The sequence below is a fragment of the Melanaphis sacchari genome, unplaced genomic scaffold (genome assembly GCF_002803265.2).
Source record: "Melanaphis sacchari strain LSU unplaced genomic scaffold, SCAv2.0 Contig41_pilon_pilon, whole genome shotgun sequence".
NCBI lineage: Eukaryota > Metazoa > Arthropoda > Insecta > Hemiptera > Aphididae > Melanaphis > Melanaphis sacchari.
In genome coordinates, this window is record NW_020271269.1 from 1,186,158 (window position 1) to 1,209,143 (window position 22,986).

At 24.3% G+C, this 22,986-nt stretch overlaps 1 protein-coding gene across 1 annotated transcript in view; it reads left to right on the top strand.

Moving 5' to 3' along the window:
* The window catches only part of LOC112597460 (voltage-dependent calcium channel type A subunit alpha-1), a 219,855-nt gene that overhangs the window by 80,014 nt on the left and 116,855 nt on the right, over positions 1-22,986 (top strand). Inside the window, 1 exon segment of the mRNA XM_025343518.1 lies at positions 19,015-19,207. Coding sequence (XP_025199303.1) covers positions 19,026-19,207 — 182 coding nt within the window. The 5' untranslated portion in view covers positions 19,015-19,025.

Below are 22,986 nucleotides of genomic sequence, written 5' to 3' on the forward strand. Positions count from 1 at the left end.
ATGCATTAAACAATTGTTGTAAAAATAACCGTAGACAATTTATTTATTGTACTAAATTACATGGCGCGTTGTGTAAAATACCTATACAAATATTTAAGAACATTTCGACCTTTGCAATATACAGAATCTTATAAATTTTCGCTAATTCACGTTTTTCAAAACACGTGACTCAGTATTGCAACAATATGAGTAAAACTCAGTAAAAGTAAATACTGTAGACCCTCAAAGGAATCTCGAAATCGGCTTAAATATTAATCAGCACTTTTGTATGCTTTCACTCGATCTGAGTATTTTACCCGAACTTAGCTTTTATGACGATGAACGTATTTCATTTGCGTGCTACAAAACTTCTTCTTCTTTTTTTTTTTTTTTGATGGTTACCTTTCTTTTAAAAAGTGACTTCTCCTCTTAATGTAAATGCAACATTTTGATATAAACTATTAAATACAATTATTACCGTCAGTTTTATGGATAAATTTTATACTTTAAGAACTGCTGTGTTCACGAATTCAAAATTTAAAACATGCATCCACATGTAACTATAATAGACGTAATATGGCATAAAATATACTCTAATAACTAGGGCTTGGAAGTTGTAAGAGCTAAAAAAAGGCAAAATATGCATGCAAATACACACACAAAAATTACAAAATATGCATTAAAAATTATATTAAATATGCAAAAAAATTAATCTTAATTTTAAAAAATAAATAAATAAATAACATCAGATGTTGTTAATAAATTAATAAAATAATAATATACATAATAATTATTGTTTATAACTGATTGGAATCTTAGCATTTATTGAGCTGATGATATAACTAAAAATATTTTTTCAGTATTTTTAAAATTACGATTAAATTAATATTTTTGTTGAAATTTTTGAATTTTACATTCGATATTTATTTAATTGAAAGATACAGGTTAAGAAAGAAAAAAATCAATTTTTTTAGAAAAATATGAAATATGCATAATATGCGTTTAAAATCAATGAAATATGCACTTTTTAGCTGAAAACGACAAAATATGCAATATATACATTTTCAATTTTTTAACTCTCCATTGTACAGTTCAGATTTCTAGCTTGGTCTGCTATGAATTGAGAGCATACAGAACAATATGCAATTCCTGCAACTTCCGAGCCCTACTATCGTAATAACCGTCGTAACATACAATCAATATCTTTTTGTTGGTTTCAATTTTCTAATTTCGTTTTTTTCCGTGAACGGAACACGGAAAAATGTATAGCGATTATTGTGTTTGAGGCAGGATCCTACCTGCAGACTTACGACCGCTCGCAAAAATAAATCATCAACAAACTTATTGATCGCGTATAAGCTCTACGTTGCGTGAGTATAATATGTAAGGCTCATAGAAAGTAGGTCGTAATAGCGAGTAAGTAAGCAAGTAGGTAAGTGAGTAAGCAAGCAATCAAGTGGATAAGTAGATAATTTTTTAAGCAGGTATCTATGTATATACGTGTTGGTATTTTGCTAGGTGACAGATTATACAATATGTACGCCCCGGTCACAAATAATAATAAAAAAGAAAAAGAAAATAGTTCAACGTTTAATTATTAAGCCTGGAGGGAACGGACAGAAAGCACAATATTTTATTATAACCATATATCACGTGCAAGAGTTCTTCAGCCAAATAATGTACATAATATAATATAGCACGTTGAACGTTTGCCCATGTTATTATACATTCATCTTCTACCTACAATTGTTTTGTGCGTGCACCCAGACAATATTATATGAATAGTATTTAATTTTTTTAAATTTATTTTATTAGAACGTTTCGTTTTCGGTAAAATCGTTTTATCGCATTACATAACGTGATGTACACGTAAAAACCAGTAATTTCGTAGAACAAACATGATTCATTGGAAACCGTTTACAAATGAAACTTCAAAAATATTTCAAATAACACGCTCGCGTTGTAATCGGATACGAAAAGTTCCGAAACTTCAAAACCACTCTTACACTTATGTGTACAATAAAATAACAGTTCGGAAATTAAACTCTGTAACGCACGTTATTGTAATAGACAATTATTTCACGGAATTCGTCGTACTTAAAAACAATATCTAACGTGATTCGTAAATGTAATTTATTAATATATTAAATAAGTGATAATCAAATTTACAGAACGAATAACTGATTGTCGAATTAATTTAGATTGCATTCAACTACGACGCTGTTATTTCGTTTAAAAAATAAAACGCTTACTCGATAAAGACATTATAGACTGCTCAAATACAATATACACTTTTTTGATGGCTTTCGACTCAATAAAATGAATTACATTTTTAAGCATATATTTGGAAAATTTTCGATATATTGATAGGACAACATTGTACAATATAAAAAAATATTATACATAATTTTATCGTTCTATAGACTTAATAAATGAAAAAAATCATTTGAAATACATAGAAAAAGTTCAAGAAGTGATTATTAATATAATCTTCAAAACAATCTGGTCCTAAAATGACGCCTATCCCAAGGTAAATCTCAAATTTTAATGAAAATTATTCACAGTGAACTCGACACTTATAATATACATTTGCAACTTATTTTATACTAACTTGATGATTTTTTTTCATTATAATGTTTAAAATAATGAATGGTTTCATTAACTCGTACAAAATAAATTTCTCGACGTCACTAATTGATGGCTTCTTTTAACTACTTCTCATAAATTCGAATTAAGTTATTTTTTTTTCAAATACATTTTTCTTTTTATCATCATTCATTGTAAACTACTCGTATATTTACTTGTTGCGAACTGTTTTTCAGTGTCTGTCATCTAGACAATTTTTTTACAAATAGTATAATAACTACAACATACGTTTCAATTCAAATTTTAGTCTACATCCGAGTACATTAATATCGAGAAATTTTACAAGCAAACGTCATTGTTTTAACATGCAACGGGTAACGAACAAATTACATAATGACTATATATGTACCGCCATCTATGTTATTGGTACGATTTGTGAATTATCATCGAATATATTATAAACTATTATTTATAGTATTTTATCGTTAATTTAATACGTAATATTTTATTATTATTATTATTTTTTTTTGTCTTATATAGCATAGAAAACAGTATCATTTGATTGTCGAGTTTCAGCTTTCTGAAAACCACGAAATTGTGCTTTGATGACGGTATGTATTTTAACACAAAATTCTATAAAATAGCACTCGACAGTTATTCGCGGAAACGCATGTTTTATTTTTTTAGACAATTTGAATAAATTGAGTTTCTTGATGAGTGGTGGAAGGGAACTTAATAATACGTCATATTTCGCATTTCGTTCACTAGCTCGTCGGTACGCGAGTCGACGGGGCGCTAGTGGATGCATTTGACTCGAAATTCGCAAGAAATAACATTTAAATTTGTACAATGTGAGCTGTAAACGACTAAGCAAATTGTGTAAAACTCAAAGCCGATTTCTCATATATTTTTCGGAGACCTTAAGTTAACAGAACGTGTACTGTACGACTTAATATAACGATATCAAATATTATTGTTATAATGTCTTAAAATATAATATTAACGAAGTGAAGTCAGTGTGGAAAACGCGTGTATTAAATGTCCACTATAGTTGTTCGTCAGTCGTTCGGGTAATACGTATACTTTTCCTAAATAAAAAAAAATCGTCAAGAGTGTGACTGTAATATTTGCATCGCGATAGTACGGTGCCACTCATATCAAACTCGCGACTTAAAGATGATTTGAAATTTATAAGTACCTACATGATTAGACGATAATATTTAGTGCAATATTAATCTGAATTATAATATTTTCATAAAATACAAAAAATTTAAAACTATCGATAGTAATATCATTGATAATATCGTAAATAAGTCCCATGGAATTTAATTATGATGAAATGCATACGCGCTATTGTAATTTTACACCATTCTTAGGCATATCGCACTTGAAATAGTTAAAAATTAACAATTATCGAAAACTAGATGTGTCCTAGTGTGATGCGGTGGTTAGCTTCTGTCACTATCGTATTCTGAGGTCAAGCATTGGTCGGTGTTGCTACCCCTCAGATGGGTGACCACCCGGTTTCTTAGAGCGACCAATCCACGGGACAAGCATATACACGCACGTATTACATAATAACCCTACAAATCCTACACAAACTCAAACCTACCATACTTTCTCACAGCTAATGGCCTTAGTTTTTGAGTTTTAGATCAATTTAAAAAAAAAAGTACTAATTTTCAGTACGAAAAAAATTGCGTCGAAATGTATGACTACTGAATGCATGTTTAAGCACACGGTCGTCTACTGTCTTGGAGTTTTAAAAATCGAGTTATTCGACCGTGCAATATAGCGCTGTTCATTAAGACACATTTATTTCTTTTAGTGAAAATGTCTAATACTTTCCGTAAGTATTAAGTACTTTTAAGAAAAATGGACAAACATTTGGCTGGAACAACATGTTTTGACAACAAATTACACGGTGCGAACGCAGACGGCTATTTCGTTGAGTGCCGCAAATTATAGCGACATCGGTTAGGAGTTAGGACAACTAGTAATTACGTTCGTTTTTTGGATTACTGAAAGGTCGGCGTGGTAAATAAATGATAATAATATTATGTACGCGTGTGGATTCTTTGCAATTAACAAACAGACTCACGAATTTCTCATCCGAAATTCTAACCGCATCCCCTGTTTTTTCCTTGATATTATTCAATTATTACTTAATTAATAATTATTAATTGGACTAATATATTATATTCGGCGCATCTCGAATATCAACGTCACGGTTTGTCACACTCTTGAAACAGTATACGTTCATTACCGTTACGAAAAATATCGCCGTCCGTCAGTACATTATATTATTAATAACGACTATATAGAGTGTAACAGAGAGGTAGGTTATAACTACAAATTAAACTACTTGTGCTCCAATCAATATTTTCAATTTTTTTTTTTTTTGTCGAATAATTAATAGATACTTGTAAAATTTGTACTACACGTACAATATAAACTTTTGAATTTTTATTTTTCATACAGAAAATAAAGAATTTAAAAAAGTCAATTTATAAAAATATTGAAAAAAATTGTTTTAACGTTTTACAATATTCAATTTGAATAATCTGTTAGCGACTAATTAAGTTTAAATATTTGTTTATTTTTCTGCGACTAGGTAACTTATCAAAACCAAAAGTGCCTAATAACCAGTAGTCAAAACAAATACGATAACTATATGTTTCTTTATTATCTATGACATTTCTGTCCCTTATTTCAAATCAACATTCAATATAAATAGAATTATTCTACGATTGTGCTTATTATCTGTGACAAAAAATTAACTATATTACTACTTACATACTTGATAAAATAATGCCATAGTATTGGTTACCGAATATTGGTATACAGTTTATAATCACTAATTATGATATTATTGATGATGATAATATTTATCATGACACATTTTTATTATTTTTAGATTATCTTTTCATAGTTAATTGTTTCTTTTATGAAATAGTAATTTACTTTTAAAAATCTAATTTGTAAATTTATATTTTATAAAATAATTTACTAATACTTAATTCGGAAGTTAAATTCAATTAAATCCATGAATGAAATCGTTGACCTTATTGGTATAAGATGTAACTAATTGTATTATAATAATCTTACAAAAAAATAAACGTAAATATAACTTACAATATTACTTAAATAGTTAAACATGACAATTTTTTTTATTACAAAGACACGGAAAACTTTTTGAAAATTATAAATAATTGTATACAGTATAAATTATAAATTAAGTTTTAACCTTATAACATTTTAATTTATACATCAAAAACGCCTAAGTCAAGAACAACAAACATTTCTGCACCTTTGTGTCATATAATTTAATAACTTTATTGTCTCTTTTTATTTTTTTATTACTTTTTTTAGGAACTTGTCTTTTATTTAGTGACATACAGTACATAATATATGTTTGTCATCCCTGAAATAAGCTAACATAATTTTAAAAGTATTTAAAAGTCTATTCACACATTCATTTTATTTCAAAAAAATTTTGTGTATGTATAGAATAAATAGTGAACATTAATTTAATACTAAATTATCAACAGAAATGAATGCATTAGTTATTAACAACTTTACTAGAGTAAAAAATAATGTTCTAAGTGTAAATGTTTGGAAAATTTTGGTAAGTTCATAACTAATACAAAATATTAACACTTGACAAATCCTAAACTGGCAAAAATTTATGTAAATGAATAAAAAATAAACGAACATTTATTAACTACTTTAGATTACAACATATTTATAGGTTACAGATACGATGTATTACTAGTATATTGGTAATACTTTAAATATTGCATGAAAATAACATATTTATAATAGAAAAATATTGAATTTTTCAATTTAAGAATAAAAAATCTATAATCCTGCATATTTTGTGGGGAACAATTAATCAATAGCTTGACTAATTATTTAAGTATAAAATTATCTACAGACGTAGAAATGGTTGATAATTCATACTTTTCTATATAATTAAATACATATTTTTACTTAAATTATATAATTTTTTTTTCTTTTTTATGTTATACTTTTATTAATATTGTAATACGTATATAAAGAATATCGGTCTTAATATTAATATTAAATATTGTTATTTAAAAGGTCTTTTGATGTCTACAATTTGTAAAAAATATATCTAAATTAATAATAGATGGATTTTTTGAAATAATGCTTGGAAGTATAAGCGTAATAGATATATTATTTATAATTATTATTTTATTAGACAATATTACTTTACATCAAATACACAATTATATGCATATTCATAATCATAATATAGTAGAGTTATGATAGTTTATTTGATCGTTTTAATTAACTTAACAGAATAAAAGGTATTATTTTGAATTTTAATAATATAACTTACTATACATTATTTATTTTAATCAACACAAACATATTTTTTTCAATAGAAATGATTGTATATTAACATTATGTCCCTAGTGAAATTATAATTATATTTTAGTCAAGTATTAGAATCATAGAGTTAAAAATTGTACCTTTACAAAGATGTGGAAATTTGTTAGTATAGGCATATTTTTCATACTAACTCGATGTCTTATTATTTATTGATGTTTTGTTTAAATAATATTTGAGAATATATACTGTGCATGAATTAATTTATGAATAATAAAATGTTTTTTCATTTAAAATTAAAGTGACATTTTTTTATTCTTGTGTTTCAACTTTTTTTTTTTTTTGTTATTAAATCTTAAGAATAAATGCTAACTAATATTTCATTGAATAACTCAGCTTTCACTCTAACCAGCCATGTAAGATTTTATATCACCCTTTCTTACTAATATAACAATATGGACTTTGAGAAAGTCTCTGGTGGCAAATGTATCCATATTTCATGTAAGTTATGTGCAATTAATTTTAACTTTTACAATATTTTGATTAAGTTATGAACTAATAACTTTGTTTGAAAAGAAATTTGTTCATATAAGAAACAACCCACACACACACATACATAATTTTTTCATACATACAGTAGAGCCTTGATAGTACGGATGAATTCGTCCAAACTACCGAAGGATTTTCAAGATAACCTACTCAAATGACTAAGATTTTTATTTTTAATTCTACCACCTTTATATTTATTGCACTTAAAATTACAAAAATAATAAATAGCTTTAACATAATGAATTACAAAAAAAAAAAAAAAATGTTTATAATAATAAAATTTAAGTATAGTAGTGAATAATATTTTCTGAAGAATTCCGAACTAACTATAAATTTATTTACGAATAAATAGACTTGTTCCGTCTGGGGTTACCGCATTCACCGGATTATCGGGAGGTCCAGACTATCGTGGTTCTACCGTACTTACAGATCCAATTTAAATAAACCGATTAAATAACTTTATTTGTATACACAAATAGTTACGACCTAACATAACTGCCAATTAAAATTTTTTTAAAGCTATAAACAACATCAGTAATCAAGCTTTACAATCCAGTAAAGAAATTGATGACGTGTCCAGAATAAAATAATAAAATATTGTTTCACGATGATAATATTCATGAGTGCATAATGAACAATGATACTTATCGATATTGTTTACGAGCTTATTTTCTGTTGATTCATGAAGTGTATTCACGATTTTCTTGTAAAACAGGTCGTAATAATGAAAGTTCCATTAGTCGTTTAAATCCAGGTAATAATTAGTCGTTTAAATCCAGGTAATACATCGTATGTAAAATATAATATAAAATATTTCAAACTATGTATTATAACAATAGAAATCGACTTAAAATATTAGCGGATTACCCAAAATATACCTCTCGGCTCTCAGTATAATATGTATATATATACACACATACCTATCTAATAAGACTATCGTCAATATTCATCGTAAGTAAATCATTTAAATCACTCACCGCGTATTATATTTATGCCAGTGGTTATCATTTATAGGTGGTTTGAAATACCCAAGAATTGTTTTCATTTTCATATTTTTTTTTATTAAAAAAAAATATACTTAAAAACAATACAAATCAAATTTTTATCCTAATATCTTTTCAGGTATTTCATAATATTTGTGGTAATATAATATCTTATCTACCAGTGTTGTTTATACTTGAATATTGTAATATATTATTATAAAAAAATGATATAAAATTAAAAATTAAAGAATTATAATCAAATGTGGTGATTGAAATTTTAAGTGTGAAATTAAGTAATGGTTCATGGTGGGTAAATGTTTTAAAAATTATATCGTGGCTCGATTCAAGTTGAGAAGCTCTGGTTTTCGTGAATGTACATGAAGGTTCTTTGTTCAGAAACCAAGCGCTATGTTATAGGTTAGCCTCATACTGCGGTGGGCGATTTTCTTTAATGGTGGATGGACAACCGCAACGGAGACGGAGCTGGGGGTGCGCGATATAATTTACAACGTCTTTATATGCGCGGTAAAATGAGACTCGAGTTCTACGATCCCGTCGCACGCTATAACCCTTACCGCAGAGACGTGTGCTTGCTTTGTCGTGTGCTTTCCTGCTTTCCAACAACACAACAACAATAATGGTTTCGCTTAACGATCTGCAGATATTATACCAACATTCGTTTGTTATATGGTTAGGGGTGAAATAGTGTTTTTTTTTTTTTTTTTTTTTAGACCTTTAGCGTAACTAATACCGTGGTTACACACTCATGCACATATAACGGTATTACACTTATTTTTGTAGAGCTACGTCTTACACATGTAGCTGACTGCCTGCAAGTAAATCCCAGAATACGAGTATATGTACATAATCGTGGTAGATAATCGGGTGTACCTAATATGAAATTAGTTTTAGATTTTGTTTTGAGCGTTCAATGGTTTTCGATTTTACGAACCGGCCTAATAAGACCGTTAGTGTTATACTAACCCACTACCGTTCCGTTTTAAAGGTAGTCACGGATATTATGGAACATGCATGATTTATTATACATTGAATCTTACCAAAAATATACATAATATATTATTAATTATTGTCTAACGACGTCATCAGAATTATAACGTGACTGTTACGTATGGCTATTATACAATTAATATAATACAAGTATTTTAAAAACAAGTTATAATAAAATACCTGTACACTAAATGTCGTAGACTCGTAAAAATGCACACTTATCAGAATAAAGAATTGTTTATGTGATTATAAGTATTGAAAAAAATGTACAAGGCATCAGATTGTCTATATTTTTGACAAATAAAAACTGTTAATTCAATATTATCGATGTTATTTTCTGTTCTAATCATTTTAGATAAATGTTCTGATTAGGACTGCAACTTAAAATAAAATCAAGAATATCGGCAAATGTATTTTTGACCACTAAAAAAATAACTTAAAAACGAATAATTATAAAATGAAATAGGTAGCAGAGACCTATGCAGAGGCTATGTAGACGAATCTAAGGTTAAATGTATATTTAAAACATAACATTTTAGAATAAATTCGTAAATTTTACTTACGTAAAGAAACTTTTGATATTGTTCTAAAATAAAAGTTAAGCTTCATTATTTTTTAAATAAATTAAAATAATGATTTAAAAAAACATTTAGAATAAGTAATTTTACCCGTATGCAGGAGTCAGTTGACATTGTTTTGGGTTAGGTTGGATGAGTGAATTTACTTTTTATAAAATTCAAATTTATTTAAAAATTAAAAAATAAATATAATTTATTTACTTAATTTATTGAACTATTCTTTATGCATAATAGGTACCTATAAATTAAAATCATTGTAGTTAAAAACATAAATAAAAAAATTATAAGTAAATAACTTCATCGTCTTCCAATTTTTCAGAAGATATAATTAATTTGCTTTTTTTCATTTTTGCCACCCAGTTTTTATTTTTTATCTTATTTTACTTTAATAGCTGGATTAGCTTTTTTTTCTTTTGTTTTTTAAAGATTTTTTGTTGCTCTTTAATTTTTAATATAGATTTTACTGGTGAGCTTGTTATCTCTTAAGTTGGAATTTCGGCCATAGATCGACATTTAAAAACATATCTTACTGCCACTGACAAAACTGATAGTTTTTCTGACATTTCAGGGATTTATTTAGTTAATATAGATATAGGTTTTTTATTTATTAGTCTTGTTTCTCCAACATGGATATTGTTTTATAAATATTTTTCAATATTTTCAATTAGCCTTTCTGTGACTTTTTTGGATGCAAAATCATGATCCGAAAAAATATTTGGATTAAAAAGTTCTAAACCAAAAGCATTTAAACCTTTTATAGAATTTTATATCATAACAGATCGATTATATGCTTCACTAAATAAATTTTCAATATTACGATCATTTATATCACGTCTCAGATTATTTACTGTAAGAGTTACAAAATTGGCTGAAATACGTTTTCAGAGGTCTATAAACTGCAAAATCTAGTGGTTGTAACTTATAAGTAATACAGAGAAGAAATCCAAGCATTATAATATTGCGTCCACGACAAAAATTATTAAATTGTAAAGAAATATACGATACGTGTTCATCCAGAATTAATAATATAAGATTTTTAGGAGTTATTTTGGTATTTTCATAAACATTTTTAACCTGATCTAGCGTGTTTTCTATTAAAATTTCAAAGTTATTTATAATGGTAACAAGTATCTATTATTTAAAAAAAAAAAATGAGGATGATATTAATAATTTTCTAATTCCGTGAAGATTTTGCTACACTTCTCAATATTATAGTTTCCCCGACGAGATGCTGCAACAGCTATGCTTCTAATATAGTTATAACATTAACAATAACGAGAGGAAATAATATTTGTTTTTAATGATAAATTATCAATAAAAATCATTACATTTCTACCTAAATACATCAAAGTTAACATAATACTACTAATGTAAAATACATGTTTGAGTGCTCATAAAGTTGTAATGTAATTACTAAAATCTATATGTAGTATATACAATATTTAGCACAGATTTAATTAAGGTAATAATATTAGAGAATAGAGGTCGGTTAAGAGAAATAATATATATAATACTGTGTGTAATTTTGCGACCTGCCTCTGAGTGTCTTCGATATTCCTAACCTTAATCTTATCACCATACCTATTTTATATTTAGGTTATATTATAGATATTTACTGGGTACATTACAGTTAAATAGGAATGTTAAGTGAAATTAGTTTAAAGATAAAAGTATAAGATGCCGAAAAGTTTTCCCATTTAAACTCCTGTAATGAATCGGTGGTTTCTTGACAGGGAAATATTGTTATTGCAGTTCACCGAGAAATCTACTCTTTTATTGTCCAAAATGCTTATGCCAGGTAATTCAAAAAAATATCTAGAAATACCTAAAATTATATAACAAAACATTTGAGCAAATTAGGAGAATACTTTGAACGGAAAGCATCGTTAGCGTTGGCTAAAAAGCTAGCCATAAATGAGAGTGCAAATACAATCGAGGGCTTCTATAACGACTATAACAAAACTACATTCTTTACTGAGAGAAGTAACATAAAAGAAACATTAATAAAAGATTGAAATAGAAAAAACCTAGCAAGACCCTGATAGTGAAACAAGACCATCTTTATCTGTATAAATTCAAAGAATTTTTATCGTGAATGTATTAATTCCAAATATTATTAGTTACATATGAAAACATAAAATTTTATTTCAAAGTAAAATAATTAATACATTTTCATCACTTTTCATAGAGTTCCGTTACATATTATCGTCGACCGTTTCAAGCATGCCTTGCTTTGAAAATTGTATTTATTCACTTTTTTGTCTGTTCTTCATTTTTCGATTCGTACAACTTCAGTTTTAACTACTACAATTCAACTAATATCACATGATTTCGAAATTAAAATATGATCATATAATTTCGATGGTAATATCAATAATACGAATAATTATTAAAAAAATTTAAAGTTATTATAATTATTAAAGCGTTGAGGCGTGGTAGAATGGTATTGTATTTAAATAATGTAAAATTATTGATACTAAAATAATATTTTTTATGTTTTTAAATGAACTATACCCATTATTATAGCATAAAACTGCATAATTAAAATATATGTTTGTATATATATTTGATGGATTAATTTTTAATTAGATAAAAACAACTAAAATTTAGTACGAAAAAAATATGAATTATAGTACAACCAAAGTAATAATTCTCATGTAAAATATTTACGCTTCTACAATTACAAAATATACTACAATGGAGCGGAAAATACTAGTTTTATACAATTTTATTATTATTATATCTATATATTATAATTAATTACTAAAATTGCATACTGAGATAAATAATTGATACTTTTAAAAATATTGCATTTTTATATAATAAATTTGTTAATTTTTATTTATTGCAATCGTAGAAAAATATATAATAGCCAAAACTGATTTAATTAAAAATTATTTCATTAGGTATAGACATAAACAGATTTTCACAAACGTTTTATGATCAATGAATAGTTAAATATAGGTAAATACTAAGTATTGATAAGAAATATCAAAAAACTTAAGGGTTTTAAAATCGTAAAAATATGTTAAATATTTATATTTTTATAAAACCATTGGCAAGCATATTTAACGGTTTTATGAATAATATTTTTTCTTTAAATAACATTTAGGTTGAGTTTATAACTCGACATTAAATATAATTATACTATTTAATATTTATACCAACATAATATTTTTATTGATAATGTTCTAGTATACTTTTATCACTGCTTTATTAAATAAAACCGTGCCAAAAAATTGTGATATTGTTTATAAGTGACGATAGGAGCTATCTATATATATAGGAGTTAAGCTATTAAATTTGTAATTTGATCTCAAAAATAGTAATGCATTAAATAATATAATTTTATTTATATAATATTGAGTATACACATTCACAATGAATGATAGATATCATACTAATATTTAATTTTAATTATTTTTTCATAATTTAAAAAGAAACTTTACACTTTACTATAAAGTTTATTTTAAACATTTACAAATTGAGTATGTTTACCTATTAAATAATAAAAGGTACCCGCCGTTTTTCCCAAATTCCCAAATGAATTTTTTCCCGAATAGTATTTTATTCGAAAATTCGGAATCCGAAACCTGTTTTTCGAACACCTTTTTCCCGACGGTTATTATCCCGAAATAAAAAAAAAAAATAAAAAGCTCATTAACCTAACACTTCTATTTTCTTCTATACATATATATATATATATATATATTACAATATAAAACATTGTTGTCTTTAAATTGTTTGAACTTTTTTAAATTTTATGAAACAATAAGTGTATTTATTTTAATGTATTAAAAAAAATCTAATTTTTCGCAATTTTGTGAATTAATGTGAAACTAAGCATTCAGACATACAAGGAATAAATGATAGAGCCATTGATTTACATAAAACTTAAATTAATTATTTATATCCAGTAATTAAACATATTTTGAGTATATTTATTGTTAATTAAATCTTTGATTTTTTAGTTTTCAAATATTTTGTTCTTAATATTTTATATTGACCAATTTATTTACCTCCTAATTAGCTTATAAACATAATTAAAATATAATATTTTATTATAATATAAACAATTGTTAATTTTTCATTAGAGCTTGTTCAGGCATTATTATATTATAAGTCAAGTATTGTTTTATCTAATAGGATTTTGTGGTTTCGTTTGCGGCACTTCAGGTGAGTTGGAATTTAATTTACTTGTCTTCTAGTATTTCCTTGTCACTTATTTGGTTAAATGTGTACCACAAAGCCTAGTAGTAACACATTATACAACCGGTATGTTACACAATTAATTATTAATGCTATAATGCTATAATTGTTATTTTCGTAAAGATTACAGAATTACTAACATTTAACAAAAAAAAAAAAAATAAAAAACTTTAATGTTTGACTAATTAAATGCTAATGACTAAACCGTTTTACTATTATATTCATATTAAATAGACAAGTATTAAAGTTAAATGTCTTCCGTGTGCATTTTGTTAATATAAAATGTATAAATTATTGAAAAAAATTTAATTGTATTTAGTAATTTACGCATTTCACTGATCTGGTTAATTAATGTAAATGTAATGTTGAAGTATTTTTCTAAAGTATTTTTAATCTAAAAAAAAAAAAATACTTCTTATTAAAATACGAGTATATTGTAGGCGTTTTAAAATTATATTGTTGACAAGTCAAATATGAACCGAGGTTACAACGTTCACTTCGCGATAAAATATTAATTAAAAAAAAATTAGGTATAAACGTAAATACATACATCGTTTTATATTTTGAATTACCTATGTTAATCTTTGAGAAACACGTGATTTGGCTTATATTCTAAACGATATTAACAGTTCGTAAAATTATAAAAATGTATAACTTTTTAATTTGTTTATAATCATACAAATGAATTCATGATAATATTTATGTTTATTTATGATTTATTTCATAAAGCTATTCATTTTTATATCTAATTTTTATGTATTATGTTTATTGTTTATACGTATTGTATAATCACAGTCAATACACTTTAAAATCAATGTTTATAATTTAACTATCTAAACAGATTTTGTGCGATTCTTATTTTTTACGTTTTCTATATTAGTATCAAAATTGTATTATATTATTATTTATTTATTTATTTATTTATTTAGTATAAATAAACGGGCTTAACCCTTTTAATACAAATACTTCTATATGCGCACACATTAAATTATATATAACAATACGACATTACAACATATAATATACTCAGATAATATTATACTAACATAATGCAGTGTTAAGTTTAATACAATAAAACTTAAAAGGTGAAAAAAGGGTACTACAATAAGTTATCAAGCGAATAATAAATCACCTTTTTTATTAGTTTTGGAAATATATTTTACCACCTTAATTTTTAACACATTAAATTATTCAGTATTGTATAATGTATATATTCATATTTAGGGGCGTAGCTAAGATTTCATTATTTTTACGGTTTGAATAAATAGTGTGTCATACGAAATTGCTATTTCAGTAAAATGTATACTAATTATATACCTATATTATACACACCCTTGTTACGCCCCTGAATTGTAAATATAAACTATATATGCTATTTTAACTTAAAATTATGTTTTTAAAGAGGTAACATTTGTTTATTATTCTAATTTCCAAAGTCAATAATATACATGCATATCATTTTACTTATTCTAAAATACTATATAAACAAAAATCTTTGATTTTAAATGAAACACAAATATAAAATTAAATAATAAGGCATTCTTATTTAATTTTTGAGCTTTTACAATTTTGTTAAAAAAAAAAAAAAGCATCAGGAATTATTGATAACAAATGAATGTATAGTAATTAGCAAAAATGTAACTATTTTTTTATTAAACTCAATTTCAAACTTAAAGTTCACGAAAAGACTTGATTAATATAACTTTTGATAAAGATAAAATACATAATATCCGAAAGCATTTTCACGAATATGATTTTACAATTTAATATAACAGATTGTATATACTTTATAAAAATAAATATATATTAAAAAAACTGTAGATAAAATAGAACTAAAGTAATATAGTTATAACTAGCTTTTTTGAATTATTTATCATATAATAAACTTGCAATAATTATTAGTATTTTACAAACTATTGCAGTTTTTAGATTTTAAGTGAAACGATAATAATTGTATTCGTTTTTTTTTTTTTACATTTATGATTTGTGTCTGTCATCACCTTTTAAAATAGTAAAATAATTTCAACCTTCAACTTTTAGGGTAGTTTTTGGTACAACATATTATCTTTTTAATATTTTGTGTGGTGGAGGAAAGTTTAGGTGAATAATTAGTAAAAAATTCTTTGAACTTTTCAAAATAATCGAGAGAAAAAAATGCCACCAATTTTTTCCTGTATTATTTAAACATTGTATATTATTATGTTCATTAATCAGTATTAATCAACTGTTTATATTTATCTATTAACTTCAAAGTATTTTAATAAAGTTGGCTTCTATCGTAAGTGTAGATTTTTTGTTTATTATTTGAAATACAAATTAAATATATAGATGCTTAAGAAATATATATTAAATCATATAAAGTATCAAGAAAAGTTCTTCATTTATTGAATGAAATGATAATAAAAATATTTTAAAGAAATTAAAATAAAATAAAAAATTTACATATTTGAAATAAGTCATCATTGTGGTTAAAAAATATCGTTTGCTGCAATAAAATCTTTGGAAACTATTAGTACTGTAAACTCAAAGCAGTTGTTCTTGTCTATTGTACTTAAAGCATTTTGTTAATTGAATAGTAGTTTTAAGATCTATAAAGTGTGTATTAATCATTTTTATCGACTAAATATTAAGGCATTAAATAGGTACTTTTCCTTTAAACTTTAAAGTAAATATAATTTCAGAATTAACACATAAAATATTCAAAAACTGGAACTAATTGGTGTGGTTTATATTATATTTATATTAACAGTGATACAAAAATCAAAGGTAGATTAATATATAATAAATTGTATGTAGTTGGATAGATTCAATTTAAATGGGTTAATGTTATTAATATTTGAAAAATAAATTACAACACTTAACAACTTTGTAATTCGTTTATATGTTATGAATCTTTTAACATGATTGCTTTTTAAGAAATTAGTACCATCTTTAAAGCGATACAAGTTATTTAAGAACTAAAAGTTTATTTAAACGGCCGTGTAGTATTATGTTTTAAATAACTTAATTATTTACGTCGTGTAACACAATTTCTAAAATATTAGGTTTTTAGTAACCTATAATACAGTTCTAAGTGTTATATGATAATATTATTATACCCTATATTTTTATATTAAATTGTGTATTTAGTATTTAGTATTGATTAAGTTTTATATTGATCATTATTGACTGTATTCAATGATAAAATATAAAAAAGTTTAACTAAAAACAGTGACAGGTTTATTAGGTTCATGTTTGTTTAAGAATTCTGTAGGCTTGTTCACTAATTTTAAATTAAAAAAAAAAAAAATATGATACATTGCTATTACTTAATATTTTTAATAAGAACATCAATTGCAATGTACGAATATAATTAACTAATATCTAGACAGATAAATAATTATATTTTAGTAGCGAATAATAGGATGTATTGTTTATGATTATACTCATTTAAGTGTTTATATAGTTTGACTTAAAACAGTTAAAACAAACAGCTAGGGTAATGTATCTATATAATATACAAGTATATTATATATTATAATTTATGGCATGGTAATACCGTCAACTATTTATATATTTATACACGTAATCTTATCTTACATGTATCAATTTATTGTGTATTTTTTTAAGGTAACAAATAATGTGTGATTTTATATACTTTTAAATTATACACTAAGCAAAATAACTGCATCATTGCTTAAGGCTTAAAAAGAACTTGTTCGATATGAAAAATTGTAAAAAAAAACAATATAAATGTAGGTATTTTATAATTATATTTCATCATGGAAAATAATAATAGTTTTTGTATTGAAATATTTTTTGAAACCAAGTACCAGAAATACTATATTTATTTTACAACAACAGATTTTTATTTTTTTGTAAAGTCTTAAAATAAGTATTAAAAATACTTAAAGATAGGGATAGAAGTTTTTTTTTTTTAAATTTATAGTGTCAGTTTTTTGAATGTAAACAATTATATGAAAGCTCAAATATAAATGAGTTTATAATATGTTTTGGTTAAAAAACAAATGAGGTTTGTTTTACTTAATTCTCTTAGGTATATTATTTAAAGTTTTAATCTTAGAATATGCATTTATTTGCATAATTCTTAATATTTTTTAAGTAATTTTGTTCTCAATTTTTTATAAAATACAATATCTCTAATGGGAATTATTATTAAGTTTTTTTCATTTATTGAATTGTATTTGCTTTAAAACTTATAAACAAATGTTATACAGGTATTGGCTAAATAACATTAAATAAATATAATTAATATATTGTAGACTATACACATACTAGGTTTTAAGTAGGTATATTAAAAAATACCTTGATGTAAGATTCACATCGGTTTGAAACTTTCATTGTATTTTTAGAATCATTTAACGACGCTTGTTATCAATACACCAATTCAGCATACTGGTTTTTATAAGTAAATTTAATTTTAACATATTATAGCCTTATTTCAAAGTTAGTACACTCCAAAAATAGAACAACGTGTATCTTATTTTTCAAACGAAAATGTCCTTTGCACTTAATTGTTTTTACTTTATTAATCTTAACGTAACCTGTAGGATATAGCAACCAATCGAGTGTAGTTAAAATATAGCAAATTATAATGTAAGAGTTACATTATAATATTATACGAATGTGTAACTTAAATTTTCTGAAATCAATATCGAATTTACCACACATTGTCACATATATATTTTATATGTTATTTTGGAACATTCTTTTGAATACCTAGTAATTATCTACTCATAATATTAGGTAACCATTGCATGTTACAGGTGGCACAGTGATGTTGGGCGGCGTAGTTGGTAGGCATATGAGCATACGGCGTAGGGAGAGCTCCCCGTCCGTACCTCATCCAGGCGGCCCGGGGAGTCCCCGGTATAGAAGACGGAGACGAGCAGTAACTACTTCGGATCACAAGACATGTGCTCTCATACAGACAAGAATAAAACTTGGCGACATCATAATGTGAGTACTTGAAAATAATCATAAGAAATTAATTTATAAATAGTCAAAAATTAAAATGTTAGGGAATATTTATATTTGTAAAATAATTAGTAATTGCGTACCTATTATAGACTATCCAACGGAATATTATCAGTTTAAGTTCACTATACATATAAGTTTATATCTAATTTTATCGCTCGGATACCTAATGAAACAGGTGCAGTAGTTATGAATTTAAAATGTTACCACATACACCTATTAATTGAAAAACCTAGGTACTACCTAATTAAAAAAATATACTGTGTAAAATCCATAATACATAATACCTACCTATTCAAAAATAATTGCATAAAAGTCTTGAATTATAGTAATCTTAGTGAGGGTCAGATCATTCAATATTTATATGTACCTATTATACTTACTCTTAAGTATAATATGCTATAATAAGTTAATATTTTAATGACTATTTAGTTAAAGAAAAAAGGTTTTTAGTGTGCTATTTTACTATTTTTATTTTCATGAAATTGTATAACTTTCAGGATAGACAGAATTAGCTGATTCTTTTAGTAAATTTATACATATATATATATATATATATATATATATATATATATATATATGTATATTTTTTTTTTAACATAACATAATATAATTCCATTTTGAGATTATATTATATTTAAAAATTGTAAGAGTAGACATATTTTGAAAAAAACATGTACATAATACTATAGAATACGTAATAATTAAACTATATAAATTCATAGTATGAAAGTTTATAGTTTTATAATTAAATGCGGCTATTATGAAAAGGTAAAATTAACGTGATTAGAGATCAAAGTATGAGTATACTATTATTATATACCATGGTTTTTAGTTGAAACCAAATTTTTTATTAATAATTTTTTTTTGAGTTAATGATAAAACTAAACCCATTATTATATTGTGATATCCGTTACAATTATGATACTATTGTAGTAAAAAATATTATCGTATTACATCCATCATTTTAAGTATTAAGTAAATGTTTAAATGCTATGCATAAAATAAGATAGCTCATATATTGTATTTTTAAATTAAATTTTTTGTAAGTTTTGTATAATATAACTAATTATTATAAAAATTAATTACATCATATTATTATCATGTATATACTATAGAGTACTAGTAAACAATTAAATAAATTGAATGCATATTTTAATACTAATTGAGTATAATACATGAATATTATAGCATATTTATTTCATCTTCATAGTTTGAAATCAAAAACTTGACCATAACTATTGTATGTTTTATAATATTTAAAACAAATGCAATTTTATTGAAATAATTTTTTTCACCAGTAATAATTTGTTTTTAAAACATTTTTTTTTTAATTAAGTGTCAAAAAAATGTTTAAGATTATAAAATATTAAAACCGTGGAAAATTGGGTACTTTTTATTTTTCGTAAATATCTCTACAAACACTAAAATTGTTTCTAATTATTTTGTACGATGAATAAAATTGAAATTAAATAAAAAAACCTACAATGATCTATTAAAAAGAGTTAATAGAGGTTATCTTAAGTAGCACAATATATATATAAAAAAAAAATGTTTTAAATATCTATAGGTATAGTGTTACTAAATACATTTTTGATATATTATTTACAATTATATGTATTGATTATATGAAGCGATGAACCAAATATTTTTCAGTATATTTTTTTTTTAATTATCAATTTAATCATTTTTTTTTTTAAATTTAACTTTAAGAATCATGTATTGAAATATTTAGCATTTTGTTTCTAATCTATTAATAAAAACTTATTTTTTTTTTTACACGTGAACCTCCCTTTATTGAATATTAAGTTTTTTTGTTTTTAAAAATTTTGATTTTGTTATATGAATTTAAATTCGAACTAGTTTTTTTCAAATTATTTAACTATAATATACAAAGATTTGTAATTAAAAATAAATAATAATAGATTTATAAATGTGTGTTTTGATAATTTGAAAAATATTATTTTATGCAATGTATTTAAATTTTAATTTATAAAAATTATCCTAGTACAAAATACCTATTAATCATTTTGCTATATATTATATTTTATAATTTGTATAAAACCGTTACTAAAGAAAATTTACTATTATACAAAAATAATACTTTGTAACTATAACTTATACTACCTACTTATTTGAACATTAATATTTTCAAAAGCTTATCTAATTAACAGTTTAAAATATAAAAGATTGGATCTCATTAGAAAAATAATTTTTCATCACAACAGAATAATCTTTAAAGTTTAAATTGAAAAAATCTAATTGTACTAAAATATAGTCTTTAAATTCTATCGACAAAATTTTATTATTGAAGGGCAACTGAGCATTTTTGGTGAATCACTCTTGTGTATATTTTTTATATAATTATACTATTACAGAGTAGTCTTTCGTAGATATCGCTCTAGGTACCTACACAATTTTTTTTCGATACTCTTTAAAGTATAATATTATACAACATCTCATTGAAAAAATACCAAGTAAAATAAATTTTGTCTTGATTTTTAGTTACACATTAAATAAATACAATAATTGTTAAATAATTATTATAATAATTTTTTTGCGTATAACTGAGCACGACATCTGTTGGAAAATTCTTTTATTCAAAAAGAATATTATTAGTAATAGTTTATACTCTTGGTTGGTATTTTTGGCAATAGAGTGCGTTCATATATTAATATAAAATGTAACGAATATTCTACACCTAGATAGAGATACCAGTCTTGAAATTGATAGATCAAAAAAATTTTTGTCTCTAATAATAAATAAATCTTTAAATTATGTTTACTTAACCTAAGTAATATTAAGTATTTTTAAAATACTAATAATATGTAAATTGTACCAACGCTTACTATTTTCCAAATACATATTTTAATTTAGAAAATTATTAGTACATAAATATCGATTTATACAACAGATAATTGGTAAAAAAAATGATACATAACATAATATTCTAGTTGTTTACAAAATAATATTTATCGTAAAGAAATCGATAAAATGATTACATCGAATAAGGAAAAAAATAATAAAAATATTCTTCATTTTTAATATTTCGTTATAATTATATTACTCTTGTTTTATTACTACGATCGATATTTTTTTAGATACCGTGTAATCGGTTGATATACTCTTGAACAAAAAATAAAGTAATTATCTTATTTATGAGTATAATCATTTAATCATTATTATAACGACATTATAAGAGAAAAACAAAGAATACATTTATTATATCATTTAAAATTGTCTGGAATATTAATTGCTATTGTAAAATTCGTTTTATATGATATTTTCTATTGATCTTAATAATACACGAATTTTAAACGAATAATTTACCAATTATTATTAAAAACTTTGAATGAAACGAAATAAATTATGTATTTATACATAGATAAAATACTGTCAACGCACGTGCTACAAAAAAAAAAAATGCTACCATAATACTATGTTGATGATTATTTTTATTCAATATGATGAAATCTATATCAAAAAGTTATTCATTTTTAAATGTTAATAAAAAACCGAAACCTGTTTTTTTTTTTTACAAATGGGTAGATACCTACTTTATTAAAATAAAGTTCGTTACTTATAATATATTCTTATCATACACTAAATAACTTATATAGATTAATCAATTTTTAATGACTTGAATGTTATAAATTTCTGAACGTTGTTTCAGAGTTCGTAAAACGTGATATTTACTATATTTAACTTCGAATAATAAATATTTTACCAATTGTTATTTCAATATTACATCCCTTTGAAAT